At 39.8% G+C, this 14,854-nt stretch overlaps 1 protein-coding gene across 1 annotated transcript in view; it reads right to left on the reverse strand.

Moving 5' to 3' along the window:
- Positions 1-14,854, reverse strand: part of LOC149570588 (uncharacterized) — a 136,756-nt gene that overhangs the window by 18,730 nt on the left and 103,172 nt on the right. The window contains exons 11-12 of the mRNA XM_089823173.1: positions 13,118-13,472; positions 12,827-12,979 (exon numbers count right to left, since the gene is read on the reverse strand). Coding sequence (XP_089679299.1) covers positions 12,827-12,979; positions 13,118-13,472 — 508 coding nt within the window. The remainder of the gene's footprint in view (positions 1-12,826; positions 12,980-13,117; positions 13,473-14,854) is intronic.

The following is a 14,854-nucleotide window of genomic DNA, read 5'->3' on the forward strand; positions in this document are numbered from 1 at the left end:
CTGACGACAGAGCTTCTTCTCCAACCATCTGAGTGTGCAAATCGATGACATACTTTCGGCCTTTTCTTTCGAGTGATAAAGTATTTTTCTTCCAATCGTGCTTTGCCTTTGCTTGTATCAACCACCCCCGACCCAAAATAGCATCATACCCCTTCTGCCTGAGAGGAATCACAACGAAGTCCAACAGGAATGGTTGTGTTCCGATTGTCACTGGTTGCGCTGTGAGTATTCCCAATGGCTTGATTCCGTGTTGATTGGTTGTTAACAGCTGGAAGGTAGGTGGCCATAATGTCGACCGTCCCAACTTTTTCCAAGTATCTTCTAGTAGCACATTGACACCAAATCCTCCATCGACGATCGTGTCCGTTAGCACAGTCCCCAAAATGCCCATTTCAACAACTGTCGAATAGCATCCAGATGAGAGAGCTAACAACATCGGATCTTCTGCACTTGTACCCCCCTGTTGTTCGTTGTCTTGCTCTACGGGTTGCTTAGCACTCGGGACTATATTTGTGAGGGCCGTACGGAGTTGAGGCATAGTTAGCAACAGATCATTTATCCTAACGGGTATCTCAGCTTGCAATATTTGTCGTACAATGTTTTGTTCTGCACAGTTCCGGACTGAGGTACTTGGCAGGTCCTTCAGGTGTGTTGTTTCTGCCTGTGTTACTTTCTGGATCTCTGCCCTTGCTTCCTCCAGTCTCTTCTTTTCTTCCACTGGGTCAGGGTATAGCTTCACCTGCTTCCGAGTGATTGCCAGAACTTCTTCCTCGTCTGTCCCTACGGTAATCAAGTTTACTCCGGACTTCGAGCACTTAGTATCATCATGATCGCCAGGTCCACACCATCGGCATAGCAACTTCGGTGTGTTCGTCGTTGTGCACTCTCGGGCGAAGTGACCCCACAAATTGCATGCGCAGCATTGAACAATTGGCCAACCATTCGCATCGTACTGGATTCAACTCCTTCCTCCATTGTTGTTGTTGCCACCATTGTTGTTATTGCTGTTGTTGTTTGGACCGCGCCAGTTGTTTCTGTATCCACCTGATGTGGCACCTTCCATACTGGTGTTCCCGTTCCCTCCTGACGGGGATGCCTCTTGTGACAGGAACACTTGCTGCAGTGTCCTTGTTTTTAAATTGAAAGGGCATTCCTTTACCGAGTGTTCCAAGATCTAGCAGATTTCGCAAAATTGATCTTTCGAGCAGGATCCCTTCGTATGGCCTTCTTTCTTACATTCCGTGCACCATAGGTCATTGCCCTTAGTTTCCTTGTTCATGTTTTTGAATTCTTTCATCATCCGCATCATGTCCTTCTGGAGGGCACGGACCTTCTTGTTGCTTCCTTCGTCATCGCTGCTATCTTCTCCTGAGGATGCATTGTCATCTGAATCGGACGAGCTATTCTTCTTCTTCTTCTTTGTCTTCTGGTCACTTTCGAGGTTCATTGCCCGATTGTACGCTTCATTGTATGTGGATGGTGGCACGATCTTCATCTTTTTCCGCAGCTTCGGGTGAAGGCCTTCAATGAACCATCTTTTCTGAAGTCCATCTCCCAGCTTATTCTCCATTTTACTAATTAAGTCCTTCAATCTCCTGGCGAAGACCCGTACTGTTTCATTCTTCTTTTGCTTGGTATTGAATATCTCAGCTACAATTTCATTATCATCACGTAAAAGTTGAAATTCTACGATGAACTCCTTAATATTATCCCAACTATTTAATTTCTGTGGATCAGCATCAATAAACCAATCAATCGCAACACCCCGTAGGGTAGCGGCAAATTGTCGGATCCATTCATTTGGATCTGTTATGCCATTTGCCCTCCAGATCGTTTCACATGTTTTACAATGTCGAATGGGATCAGCTGCTTCATCACCATCAAATTTAGGCAATTTTTCCTTCGGACCTGCCATTATCCCTATATGTTGGGGGTTTTGTTGTGTACCTGCGCTATTTTGCACTCTCGCGCTATTTTGAGCACCCGCGCTGTTCTGAGCTCCCGCGCTATTTTGAACACCCGCGCTGTTCTGCACACCTGCGCTGTTTCCAACACCCGCGCTATTCTGCACACACGCGCTATTTTCGACTCCTACGCTATTTGGTGAAGAAGAGGGTTCGTCAACCAAAGCTGTCCGTTCCGGAAGTATATCTTGGACGAAGAGGTCACTCCACACTCGTGCTCCTTCGGCACTCCGAGCCGTGCGAATCGATCTCCTTCCGTCAAGATTCTCTTCCCGTGGCGTATGCAGGTTCAAAAACTCCTCCCTCGCTTCTTCCACCAACTCAAGCCGTTGTCGAGTCTCCTTCAACAATCCTTCGACACTCCTGTTCCCGTCGGCAATCTTCTGGAATCTCCTTTGGCGCTCTGTCTGCTGAGCCAAAATTAAATTTTCCTGCGCAACACGTATGCCATCTTTTTCCTTCAGCTTATTCTTATCTTTGTTCAACTGATTCGGCATTTAATTCATATCCACCTGCCTGCGTACCAGGTCCATCGAGCAACGGCGCCAAATGTTTACCATATGGATTAATTAAGAAACGCACACAGACAAAGAATACAAACATGAACAGCAAACAGCAGAACTCTTATTATTATTCGCATATGCCCAAACAGTACATTATGCTTGCATGATCAGATATGATGATATCATATGATCTCCTGATAAGATGAATACAATGCTTCCCGAAGGGGTTATAAATACTTTTCGAAGAACTTTCCCGAAGGAGTTTGCGGCCACATACATGTCGTTACATAAAAACCTTTCTGAAGGGATCCGTCGGCTGATACACAATTTTCTTTCCGAAGGAACTTGTCGACTGATACACAATTTCCTTCCCGAAGGGACCCGTTAGTCGATACACAATTTCCTTTCCGAAGGGACCTGTCGGCTGATACACAATTTCTTCCCGAAGGGACCCATTGGCTGATACACAATTTCTACCGACGATAGAGAGAGAGCTCGAGATATTTCAGTTGGTTCCCATAGGTCACGTATGGATGCGGGGCCCAAGGTTGATGACAGGCACAAGATCGAGGATCGTGTTAGGATGGATGATAGGGTGGATAGGATTGGTTATATTGGTGTTCTAATAGGCCACATAGACCCACTTTTATGAGACCAGAGTTGGATGCAGTTAGCACTATTTTCGACGCCACTCCCTTTGCTGATGATGCTCTGACTCATTTTCATGAGTGGGATGCTCTTCCTCAAGCACTAAAGGATAATTTAAGTTTTGATAGATATCTGACACAGAAATGTGAGCATTCTAAAGGTAAGCCTGCTACTGACAGACAACGGCCTGGGCATACTGAGCTTCGGCAGGTGATTGGTAAGATAACACTGGCTCATTTTGATGGGAGCGCTAGAGTAACTGCTAGAGCTTGGGTCCACAAGCTCGACACCTACCTCGCTTCTTGTCCTATGACTAAGGAGGACACCGTCAAATTTGTTGTCTTACACCTCGATGGAGTTGCGCACAATTCGTGGTACCATGGTTTAGTATCTCCATCATGATCAGATCATATTATATTAGGAGTTTGTTGACAGGTTGATAAAGCATTTTGACAAGGATTCTAAGGTTTATTTTAGGGAGCTCGCCAAGTTGTGACAAACAGCTAGTTTGGAGGCATTTATCAGCAAGTTCCAGAGGTTGTCAGTGATGGTATATGACATATCTGAGAGGAAGAGGGTTATGCTTTTCATTGAGGGTTTTGTTGAGCCACTTAGAGGTTGGAGCCACTTAGAGGTTGGGTTAAGTCATTAGACCCCCCCCACTATAGGAAACTATGAAGAAGGCCCGTAACTTAGAGCCTTCTACACCTAGAGGCAAGTTTTCTTCGAAGCTTGCTACATCTCCCTACGATAGGGAAGCTCCCCAGAGAGAGGAGAAACCTGAGGGAAAGCGCCCTGTTGCAGCTCCTTTGAATCAGGAGGTGATTTGTAATGACCCTTACTATAAAGGCCACTGAAACCCTCAAACTGGACTTAGGAATTTTGTCAAACAGTTGGCATGTAACCGAATAAGGCTGCAATATTACTAATTGTTGTACAACGACACCTCAATATATGATGCCAATAATGTATGAACAACAATTCCAGATTATAACACTATCAATCTAAGAGATAGATGACAATATGAAACTCAAATATGAAGTCCAATGCAATTCTGATTTTATGACAGCAAATAGAACTGATTACAATGAGAGACTGTCACAACTATGCACTTCTAATACATCAAGCTCTTGACAATGCAATGTTATGACATGAACAATAACCCAGTTCAGATTTGGAATGCAAATGACGAAACTTTTACAACAGTTATTAATGACTGGAAATAACTATTTATGCAATGACAGTGCTGACTGTTGTAATCCATAACATGCAATATTTTGGCAATCAAAACTTCAGTTTGTGCACCTGGAATAGCTCCAGTTTTGCCGGATATGAATGCTGAATTAATGCCACACGAAGACCTCACAATCTGCCCCAAACCGACTCACAAAATTGCTGTTGCTGCCCAACTGACAGGGCCGTACAGGTACAGCCTGGTACGGCTGCTAGATAAAAATACTGCAGCGTTTTTTGTCACTCCAAAAGTAATAAATCTGGGCACCTAGGGTTGCTGAATAACCCCCTAAAATATGAAATTCATCCGTCAAGCCAATTAGGAGTTATGAACAAAAACATGGGTCCAAACCCTGGACTGGCAGTCTGAAAATAATGCACAACTGTGTCTTCAAACCCTGTTAATCAATCCACAAATGCTAGGGCACAACTGAAACCCTTATTCCAACCAAAGTAAACCCTTATAACTGAATCTCAATGAAGTCCAAATGAGATGGCTGAATTACCAACTCCTCAAATGCAACAATTCAGGTGATATTTCACACCTTCAAAGTCGCCAATCCAAGGGAGTGATTCGTTCCCAAAGATCAAATAATAATTTGCAGACCCAAGAGACTACAAATTTGCTCCACAATGGAAGAAGTAGAAGAAATCTCAAATCCAAGCATGTCCAAAATGAGAGGCCCAGCCCTCTATTTATTCACTTTTCTAAGAAGTTGCTAGAACTTCTAGAAACATCCTTTATAAAATCTCTTTATAATGCACTTTTTCTAGAACTTCTAGAAACATCCTTTATAAAATCTCATTATAATGCACTTTTTATAATAAAGTAATTTTATAAAATAAAAAGTGCAACTCAACTTAAAATTATAACATGTAGGCCCAAATAACACATAATAATAAAATATAACCTCTTAACACTTCTTCAAGAGCAAGATATGACCATCTGATCCGCAGAATTGACTCTCTCTCCACACCATTTGCCTACGAGAGTCTGGAATAGGCAAAATCCATGATCAATGTCATGTCGAACTAAAGAGGGGACATTACATGATTAATGATTTGAGGAGGAAGTTGTGTTTCTACTGCAGGAGTCCCTATGATGTTGACCATGATTGTCCTATGAAACCTAAGGGCAAAAATAGGATGATGGAGTGGTTTTATAACAATAATGATAGTGCTGATTTTGAGGAGCACCTTGGGAATTATGATCAAGATTAGCATAGGATTGATGATGTTGAGGATGACGTGGATCACTCCAACCTCAAAGCAAGCAACTTATCCAGCATGGAGGGAGCTTTTAGGATGCACGGGCTCATAGTTGAACATAGTATTGTCGCTTTATTTGATACTGGAGCTACTCATAATTTTATTGATGCACGTTTGGTTACAAGGAGAGGTATGGAGATGGAGGATTTTGAGGGCCTACAAGTACAAGTAGCTGATGGTTACACCTTAAGGTGTAACAAGATGATTTCAGATCTTCCTGTCAGACTTAATACACATGCTTTCACCGCAGATTTTTATGTGGTAGATATGGGAATAGATATAGTTCTTGGTATGGTTTGTGATTACACGTGCTTAAGGATATCTACTTGAGCAAAGAGAGGATGGAGATGAGATTCATCAAAGACGGACAGCCCTAGGTTCTTAAAGCAATCCGTAATGATGAGCTTAAGCAGATTTCCCTTTGGCACATGCAACATTTGGCACGTCATGAGGATGTTATTGATTGGGCAGTAAAGTGCAAGGTTATGAATACTCAAAAGAGTGTTGAGGCAGATTATCATCCTGATATCCAGCACTTGAGAGTTAAACACTCTAAAGTGTTCAATGATTTACCCCCTGGTAGGCCTCCGAATCAAGGGATTGAGCATATCATAGAGTTGGAGGGCACTAAGCCCATTATGATCACACCTTATTGCCATCCGAAACAACTGAAAGATGAGATTGAGAAGACCATTCAAGAACTTTTCAACATGGGTCATATCAAGCCAAGTAAGTCCCCTTCACTTCTTCAGTTGTTTTGGTGAAGAAGATGGATGGTACTCTTCGGATGTGCATTGATTACCGGATGTCAAATAAGAAGTCCCCTTCCGCTTCTTCAGTTGTTTTGGTGAAGAAGGATGGTACTCTTCGAATGTGCATTGATTACCAGATGTTGAATAAGAAGACTATTAAGAACCGGTATCCCATTCCACGGATTGATGAACTCATTGATGACTTGCATAGGGCAAAGTATTTCTCAAAGATTGATTTGAGATCCAGATATCATCAAATCCGAGTTAGAGAGCAAGATATAGAGAAGAAAGTGTTTTGATGTCACTGTGGGCATTTTGAATTTTTTGTCATGCCCTTTGGACTTACCAACGCTCCTGCCACTTTTCAATCTACTATGAATAGGGTGTTCCATTGTCAGCTCCGCAGATTTGTGCTTTTTTTTTGACGATATTATGATTTATAGCAAGACGTGGGATGATCATGTTGTTCATTTGGATACAATTTTGGGTATATTGGATCTGGCTTCTTTTTATGCCAAGGAGTCCAAGTGTGCTCTGGTTATGACAGAGTTACTTTATCTAGGGCATATTATTGGTGCCAATGGAGTTCGCATGGATCCAGATAAGATCTGTGCTATTATGGAGTGGCCTACACCTGAGACCTTGACACAGTTGAGAGGGTTTATTGGTCTTTGTGCCTTTTACCGTAGGTTTGTGGCAAGATTCTCACAACATGTTGCTCCCCTCACAAATTTGACCCGTAAGGGTGCTTTTCAATGATCGGCCCAAGCACAGGAGTGTTTTGAGAAGTTTAAGACTATCATGACTTCATGTCCGGTGTTGGCTTTACCTAATTTTTATAGGCCCTTTGATTTACACTATGACACTTCAGGGGAGGGTATTGGTGCAGTTTTATTCCAAGATCAACATTCGTTGCTTTTGAGAGCAGGAAATTGCAGAGGCCTGAGAGATCTTTCAGTGTCTATGAGAAGGAGATGTTGGCCATCATGCATGCTTTAGCCAAGTTTAGGCAATATTTAGTGGGCAGCAAGTTTTGCATTAAGACCGATCATAATAGCCTAAGGCATTTTCTTGGACAGAGGGATCTAAATGAAAGGCAGCAGAAGTGGGTCAACAAATAATAGTCCTACGATTTTGATATCTCCTATATCAAGGGAACTCAAAATGTTGTTGGAGAGAGCATAGAATCAGCAAAAGCAGTATGCTGATCAGCGGAGAAAAGCTCAAACTTTTCAAGTAGGTGACATGGTTTACTTGATGTCACAACCGTATCGGCAATCTTCTATCAAAAAGAGTGGTGCAGAGAAACTTAAGCCACGATATTATGGTCCTTTCCATATTGTGCGGCAGATTGGAGAGGTGGCTTATGAGTTGCATTTGCCTGATGATAGCAGGGTTCATAATGTATTTCATGTGTCACACCTCAAAAGGGCTTTGGGTCGACATGTGGTACCATCTCCTGTATTGCCTCCGTTAGATGATGATGGGAAATTGGAGTTGATATCGGAGGCAATTATGGCTACTTGAGAAAGGCAATTGTGACGGAGGACCATCTGTGAGTTTCTAGTTAAATTGCAGAACCTACCAAATGAGGATGCTACCTAGGAGCCTAAGGGTATCCTGCAGTACCTAGGGGGAGGCAGGACTGTAATGTCCCCAATTTAGTAAGTTTATGGAGTTGGGTTTTATCAATTCATCATCGTGACCCTCGTGTGTTGACGTTTGGATTTAGGGGTCTTTATCGAGAGATTGCTATTTTTGGACTTGCTATTTTTAGTAAGTCGCTCATGGTCAGTTACTATTTTGGGTGAGCAGTTCAGGTTGGGTGATTGTTTGGCTTTGATATTTGATCTCTCAATGAAATTTTGGGTGAAGCCATATTTATTTGGAAGAATGATGGTTTTAATGAATATTTAATGCACATTAATTATCATTGTGTTTTATAATATAAAGTGTCAAGACTTTATATTATAAAAATTTGTTACATTCCAAATTTTGCCCTAATTTTTAATTTGATCATAACTGTTGGTTTAACGAATTATTCTTTTCATGATCATGCGAAATGAGTTAGTTATTTATATACGTTGTACTAACTGTTGATAAAATGGTTGGTAACCTATAACTGTTGTTAGATGATTAGCAGTTGTTCGATTTAAATTAGCGATACTATGGAATTAATATTATGGCGAGACTGTTTTTCATGGGTGATTGCAGGAGAAGATTGAAGAGCAGGGAAGCATTGTTAAACGGGATCATTTTCTTCATTTTCTTCATTTTCAAATCTAATTAATGTCTTTGGAATTCGAAAGGACTTCTTGAAACCAATAGAAGCCGAGAAGTCACGGGTAGCTTTTGAAAGAAGTTGTGAACCAACCCATATGGCATCTCTTTTCCATTGTCTGTTACATTCTCATTTCAAGCCGAGAACATTCATTCCCAGCCAAAACATTCTTTCCGACTACACAACCAATATTACTCTGTTCTTCCCTTACTCCGCCAGCATTTTGTAAATCCGTGAATCAAGTCTCAAACCAACAGGCGAGACGAATAGCCAACAGGAGTTCTAGCCAAGGACAGGAGGAGCCACATCCAAACAAACCTCAAGCCCAATCTCAGGTCATGAATACATGCATTCGTGTTTCATAATTACTTTCTTTTCTGAGTATAAGTCCGACTGCAGCCGTCTTTACAATGCTAGGACTAAGATTAATACAATACATGCCTTTGTATTTCATAATTCTTCTTTTTCTAAGTAGAAGTCTGACTGCAGCCGACTATATATTGTTTTAATACAAAATACCTTGTTGATGGTCTCTTGCATTTCATAGAGTTCATTGAAGATCTTAGTTTATCTCTATGATTGTAACATCATTTATGGAATCGAATGGAAGCTATAGAAACTTAAATGATTATATGAACCAACATCACTAACCATGCTATCATAATTTTTGAAACAAAGATCAGAATACTCTAAGATTCTCTAACACCTAGAATTCATCGGTGATGAAGCCATGAAAAGGTGAAGAGGTGTAAATAATAACAGAATGCTCATAATCTTACAGACACCGAGGAATTCACCGACAAAGAAGCTAGGAAATGGTGAAGAGGTGTAAATAACAGAATGATCATAATCTTTCAGGCACCTAGGATTCACCAACAAAGAAGCCATGAAATGGTGAAGAGGTGGAGTTAACTTGCAAGAACCAAGAATGAAATTAGATATAAATATCTAAGTAATGAAACACTTAATAGCTCATGCTTGTCCCGGTAATGGAATCTGTTGTCAAGTTGAGTGGTGGTGATCGAGTACATGCACCCATCAGAAATCCTTGGCCAAGGTAGTTTATAGGCATATGTACCAATTCTAAGATCACTTTATGTTTGTAGACGTCAGTTATATAGGTATAATTGATTGGGCACTCAAACCATCCGGTAGCTCGAACGGCTGGACTAAAGAACATCCCAAGCACGATCTCGCAGTAGGGAGGGTCGTTCTAATATGTTAGGATGTGTGGGGATAAGTATGGTCTGAAGTTGGGAGGTTAAGACTATGTCAATGCTTCTCCTCTCACCAATGCTAAAGCTTGTACAACCAGATAAAGGATCCTTCGTTATTACTGTATGTTTTTCCACACTTTTACTTGTCAATCTTTTAGCAAGAATAATTAGATAGTCTTTCTATTTCAAATAGAGTAGTTAATTGCCATCTAAATTGAATAAAAATATGTATACTTTCAGTTAGGTATGAATTCAGCTAAGAAAGATAGTCGTTGCTTTATTTTTCAGCTGAACATGATTTCAGTTAGGAATGGTTAAATTGTTTACAATGTATATATTTATTTCTCGTTCTCGTTATATCAACTTAACATGAAATATAGTTAGATTAGTAATAGTTGCTTTTATCATAGTTATATTCTATTAATGTTAAAAGAGGTCATTGTCATGTGAAATAGAATCAGTTATTTATAAAGTTAGAAGATATTCGATCTTTAGGTGTCTCTAAATTGGTTATGAAAATTCGTTTGTTACAAAGTAGCTTTTAACTGAAAGGTGTATGTGTGAAAGCTAAATAGCTCAAATTGTATTATAAATATGGCTTTTCAGAGAATGGGAGATCATCTTGAATATTATATTTTCTCAACTTATCATCCAGCTGAGGGTTTATAAAAGTTTTCTGAAGATAGTTCGAAATTTGTGGTGGTAGCAATTTGTTGCTGAGTTATAACAGATTGCAATTGTCTCCTACTGTGTCTACTGTGGCTTGGAGATTTTGATAGTGTTTAATTTCTGAACTGTGGAGGTCTGTGATTTTTCCTTCCTAAGACTCTAGATTGATTTTGGTGGACAAATTGATACTGGGTGGTCTGCAAACTTCTGAATACTGGCAGCCGTGGTTGAAAATGAAGGTAGACACCATGAAGAAAGTGGACGACAACATCATGAGTCCAGCCCTGCGTTAGAATTGAGACGGCTGTGGAGAAGCCAGCGTCAGCATTTGCTGGGCCTGTGATCCAACTTAGCAGCCGTGCGGTGCTAATTGGGAGTCATGTCTCAGCTCCAGCCCTCACACGTCATTCTTCACAGCATTCTGCATTTCAGTGGATGGCTAAAGGACAACCATTGTCTGCGGCTTGGTATTGGCATTGAGAAGCCAACATGAACAACAAGATGGCAATTTGGTGGCACAGCTGTCAAATCTATTTGCAATCCAGGTGCCTTTTTAATAATATGTACTTCTGATTTATGATTGTCCAAATAAAGTGCAAAGTATATCTATTCAGTTATAGTCTGATTATTGTATTCTCATTTCAAACTTTTGGAGTTATTGATTCTAAAAAATACCAAAAACTTATAAAAACCTAAAAAATTGCAAAAACAATAAGTTGTGCATCAATATTCAAATTGGAAGCCAATTCTGGTCTTTACACAGCCCTTCCTTCACACATAATTTGTAATCACAGCATCTGGAAATAGGCATTGTATGTTGCTTTCTTGTTGACATCGTGTCCCGTTCCACAATTCCTGAACATGGAAGATGGCCGCCTCTGTAGTTATAAGGTCTCCAGACAGTGTATATGATAGCAGACATCCTAAGAGTCTAAGAGGTCTCAAAAAATAATGCCTGGAAATAGTTCCTGTGGTTAGGAATATAATCTTGAGTCAATACACCAAGCCCACGATTTGAATCATGCAAAGCAAAACACCTTACATAGAGGTAGAACAAATAATATCAGGCAGCCAAACAGAAAATACCAGGCAAAGCCGAAACAAAACGAGCACAGTGAGGAGGCAGTGTTGATTTTGCCCAAAAGTGAAAACAAAATTGGTCAGAGGACATGATTTTTTTTTTCTTCAATTTATTATCCAATGCTCGTTTTTGTCAAATTAGAATTAGAATAGGAATTTGATCAATTCCACCTATTTAGATGGAAGATGGAATTCCAGTTTTGGGGGGTAAATGGGGATACCAAATTCTAATTTATCTGAATTCCAATTCCAGTTTTGCACACCTAAACAATGGATTAGAAATTTTTCAGAATTATAATGGCCAATCCCAGTCCAATTCCAGCAACCAAACAGGCCCTAAACGAAAAGAAATAACTCTTCACTCTAGACTTGGCCAATTTCATCACTTCTCATCTAGAACATGAACTTCTAGGAACTTGTGCCAGAACTACCAAGAATCAAAGCCAAAAAGGCCAAGTGGACCAAAATTGTAGGAGGGTCGTTGTTTGCAATGGGGCGGTATGTGAAAAGGTCATAACAAGTACCAACACAACCACCATAAGATTATTTTCCAATAATTCCCTTTTGGGGGGAACCAGGAAATGAGGGACATGAAAAAAGGTAGAAGCAAAAAGGATGCAACAAAATTAAGCAATCACAGAACATTAATTTGATTTAAAATAGATTTAAAAATAACCATGAGAATTCAACTTGAACAGCACATGGTTTGCTTTTGAAGGAGTGTTTTTCCCAAGATGAAACATGACCACATTAAATTTAGATATTAAGTAAAGATATTTATAACTCACTAAGTGATTTTATGAGTTTTTTTGAGCCATACATGGGGGTTCATGGGAACAACACATCCTCCCACTCAAGAAGATGATAGAGAACATAAAATATAGGGATGTATCGCCATGGAACAAGATATAGAATGTATCTGCGACTGTAACCACAAGTGTCTGTATGAAAGTAACATAGCAGAAGAAAGTCCTGTTGAGGGCACAGTGCAATGTTGAATCAGCCACACAGGTTTAACAGTTCAAGTCCCTACTGGCCAGAGAAATTATGGACATGGACAGAATAAAACTGTTAATGCTTGCGGATGAGATACCATCCCAGTCTCACCAGATTGGTCCAGTTAATGCCTAGGACTCACTAATAAAAAGTTAAAAACAACATTGCAGAGGAAAAATGTGCAGAGCCGCACTGCCCACGATGTTAGGAATACCTGTAAGTTCACTCCTGCAGAATCCATGAAGCTGATCCCTCCAGCAATATCTTCTTGGTAATTAGTTTCTGGAAGAATATCCTCATAACTAAAATTTGTCATTTCTTGAACCCTTCCTAATAAAGCGCGATACAAAGAAGTCTTTCCAGCACCCTGCAGAACTGACAAATAGAAGATCAAATGCTGCTTGCATTATGAATGAAAAATAAAATTAATAAGTGATTGTCTTATATCAGAATATTCAAATATTTCTACAGTAGTTGGTCATTGATCATGAGGATTGAATTATACCTCTAATCCTAATAGTCGAACACGACGAATTCTCAAATGGGCTTTCTTAGATGTTGTTACAAAGTCACTACTACAATGAATAACTACTTCATTGAGGTCTTTAAATTTACTCTTTGCAGCTTCATCAGAAATCCCATATCCAGTGGTTAATGTAGACTTTATAGGATTCACAACATGACTAGCAAATCCTTCTGCCACAGTTGTACTTGAATGTAAAGATGATCCACTTTGTAGCTGCATTGGAGCTTGTTTAAGAGGTGCACCAATTTGGATACAAATTTTCTGTAGCGTAGACCTTGTTCCATAACTAGAAAGAGGTGGAGCTGGAGGGAGTGCTTTCACAATAGTTAAACACCTGAAAAATCATGAGGAAATCATCATAAAAGAATAAAACAGTTGTTGAAAGGAAAGTACTGTAAATATTTCTCATTAGTTACAGAACTGAATATCAATGAAAAGGAAATTGGGAAAAGCCAAAGTGATGCAGACGTCTACTTCTTGTGTTTAGCATTCACAAAACTTCAAGTCCTTTATCATGAAATATAATTTTACGTTCCATGAGGACCGTACCCAGATGGTGCCCCAGATGTCCCCCATGCATTACTTTTTATCAAAACAACAAAAATATCAAGCATTGCCATAGTGCCCAAAACTTAGGACATCTTCTGCTTTTATACTAAGTTCCAGTTTGGATTTGGGTTCAGATGCGAGTTCGAGATTCAGGTTCGAAATTCTTTCAAGACTTTTTTGGGGTGGATTCAAATTTGTTTTGTGTTCGTCCATACAAAAACATATGTTTTTCCTAAATATTATTTATATAATGTCTCGTGATGGCCTGACATCCCCAGGACAGCCAAGAGATCATCACAATGACCCTCAACCATCCCAGGATCATAACAGCCTACAGCATTGTGGTGCATAAAAAATGTTTAACAAAAACAGCAACTACTTACTCTACACCATTGTATTTGCTGGCTGTGTCAAATGCATGCTTCAATGACAAACTGAGAGCATCAGTTTAGTGGCTAAATGTATCAAAACATGAGCAAATCTTTACTTTCTATTAACTAAAAGTGAGCAGTTTTGCTTTGTATTCACTGCAAGTGGACAGTTTTGCATCTTATTCACTGCATGCATACACTTTTGGTCTATTATTGTTTGAATTTTAATGAGTATTTTGTTTTGAAGAAAAAATAATAGAAAATAAAGATGGCATAGCTGCTATTCCCAGTTTGTTTGGTCAACAAAAAGTCTCAGATCAGATCACTGATAAGTCCTACTTGCTAACAGGAGACAGCATCAACGGTGTATAGATGTAACACTTCAAAATAGACATTTCAGATGGACTATCTAATCATAATCATGTGTAAGTTGCAAAAGCAGTAAGACCAATTAATACTCCAACTTGCAGTGCTTGAGTTGATAATTTGACCCATTTGGTTATGACTCAATATTCAACATATGGGATTTACATTCTATGTTGTGAGGAGCTACACTCGTGCTGTGATGCATGAGCTGATGGTGGATAAGTTTGACTATGACTTGGGTTATAATTTTGAGACCATGATTTTGAAAGCCCATTTGTTGTAAAAAATTATTATTTTAATGTCATAATATTTGGCCCCTATGAAATGGGGTGAGACCCTTGGATGAGTCCATCAGATTCCTATAGAAACATACTAGACTAGTTTGCATTACGATTGGTGCATGAGAACATTGAAGGCCGAAGTTACTGTT

Source organism: Cupressus sempervirens, chromosome 3, assembly GCF_028749045.1.
Source record: "Cupressus sempervirens isolate cs-2001-9-10 chromosome 3, ASM2874904v1, whole genome shotgun sequence".
NCBI lineage: Eukaryota > Viridiplantae > Streptophyta > Pinopsida > Cupressales > Cupressaceae > Cupressus > Cupressus sempervirens.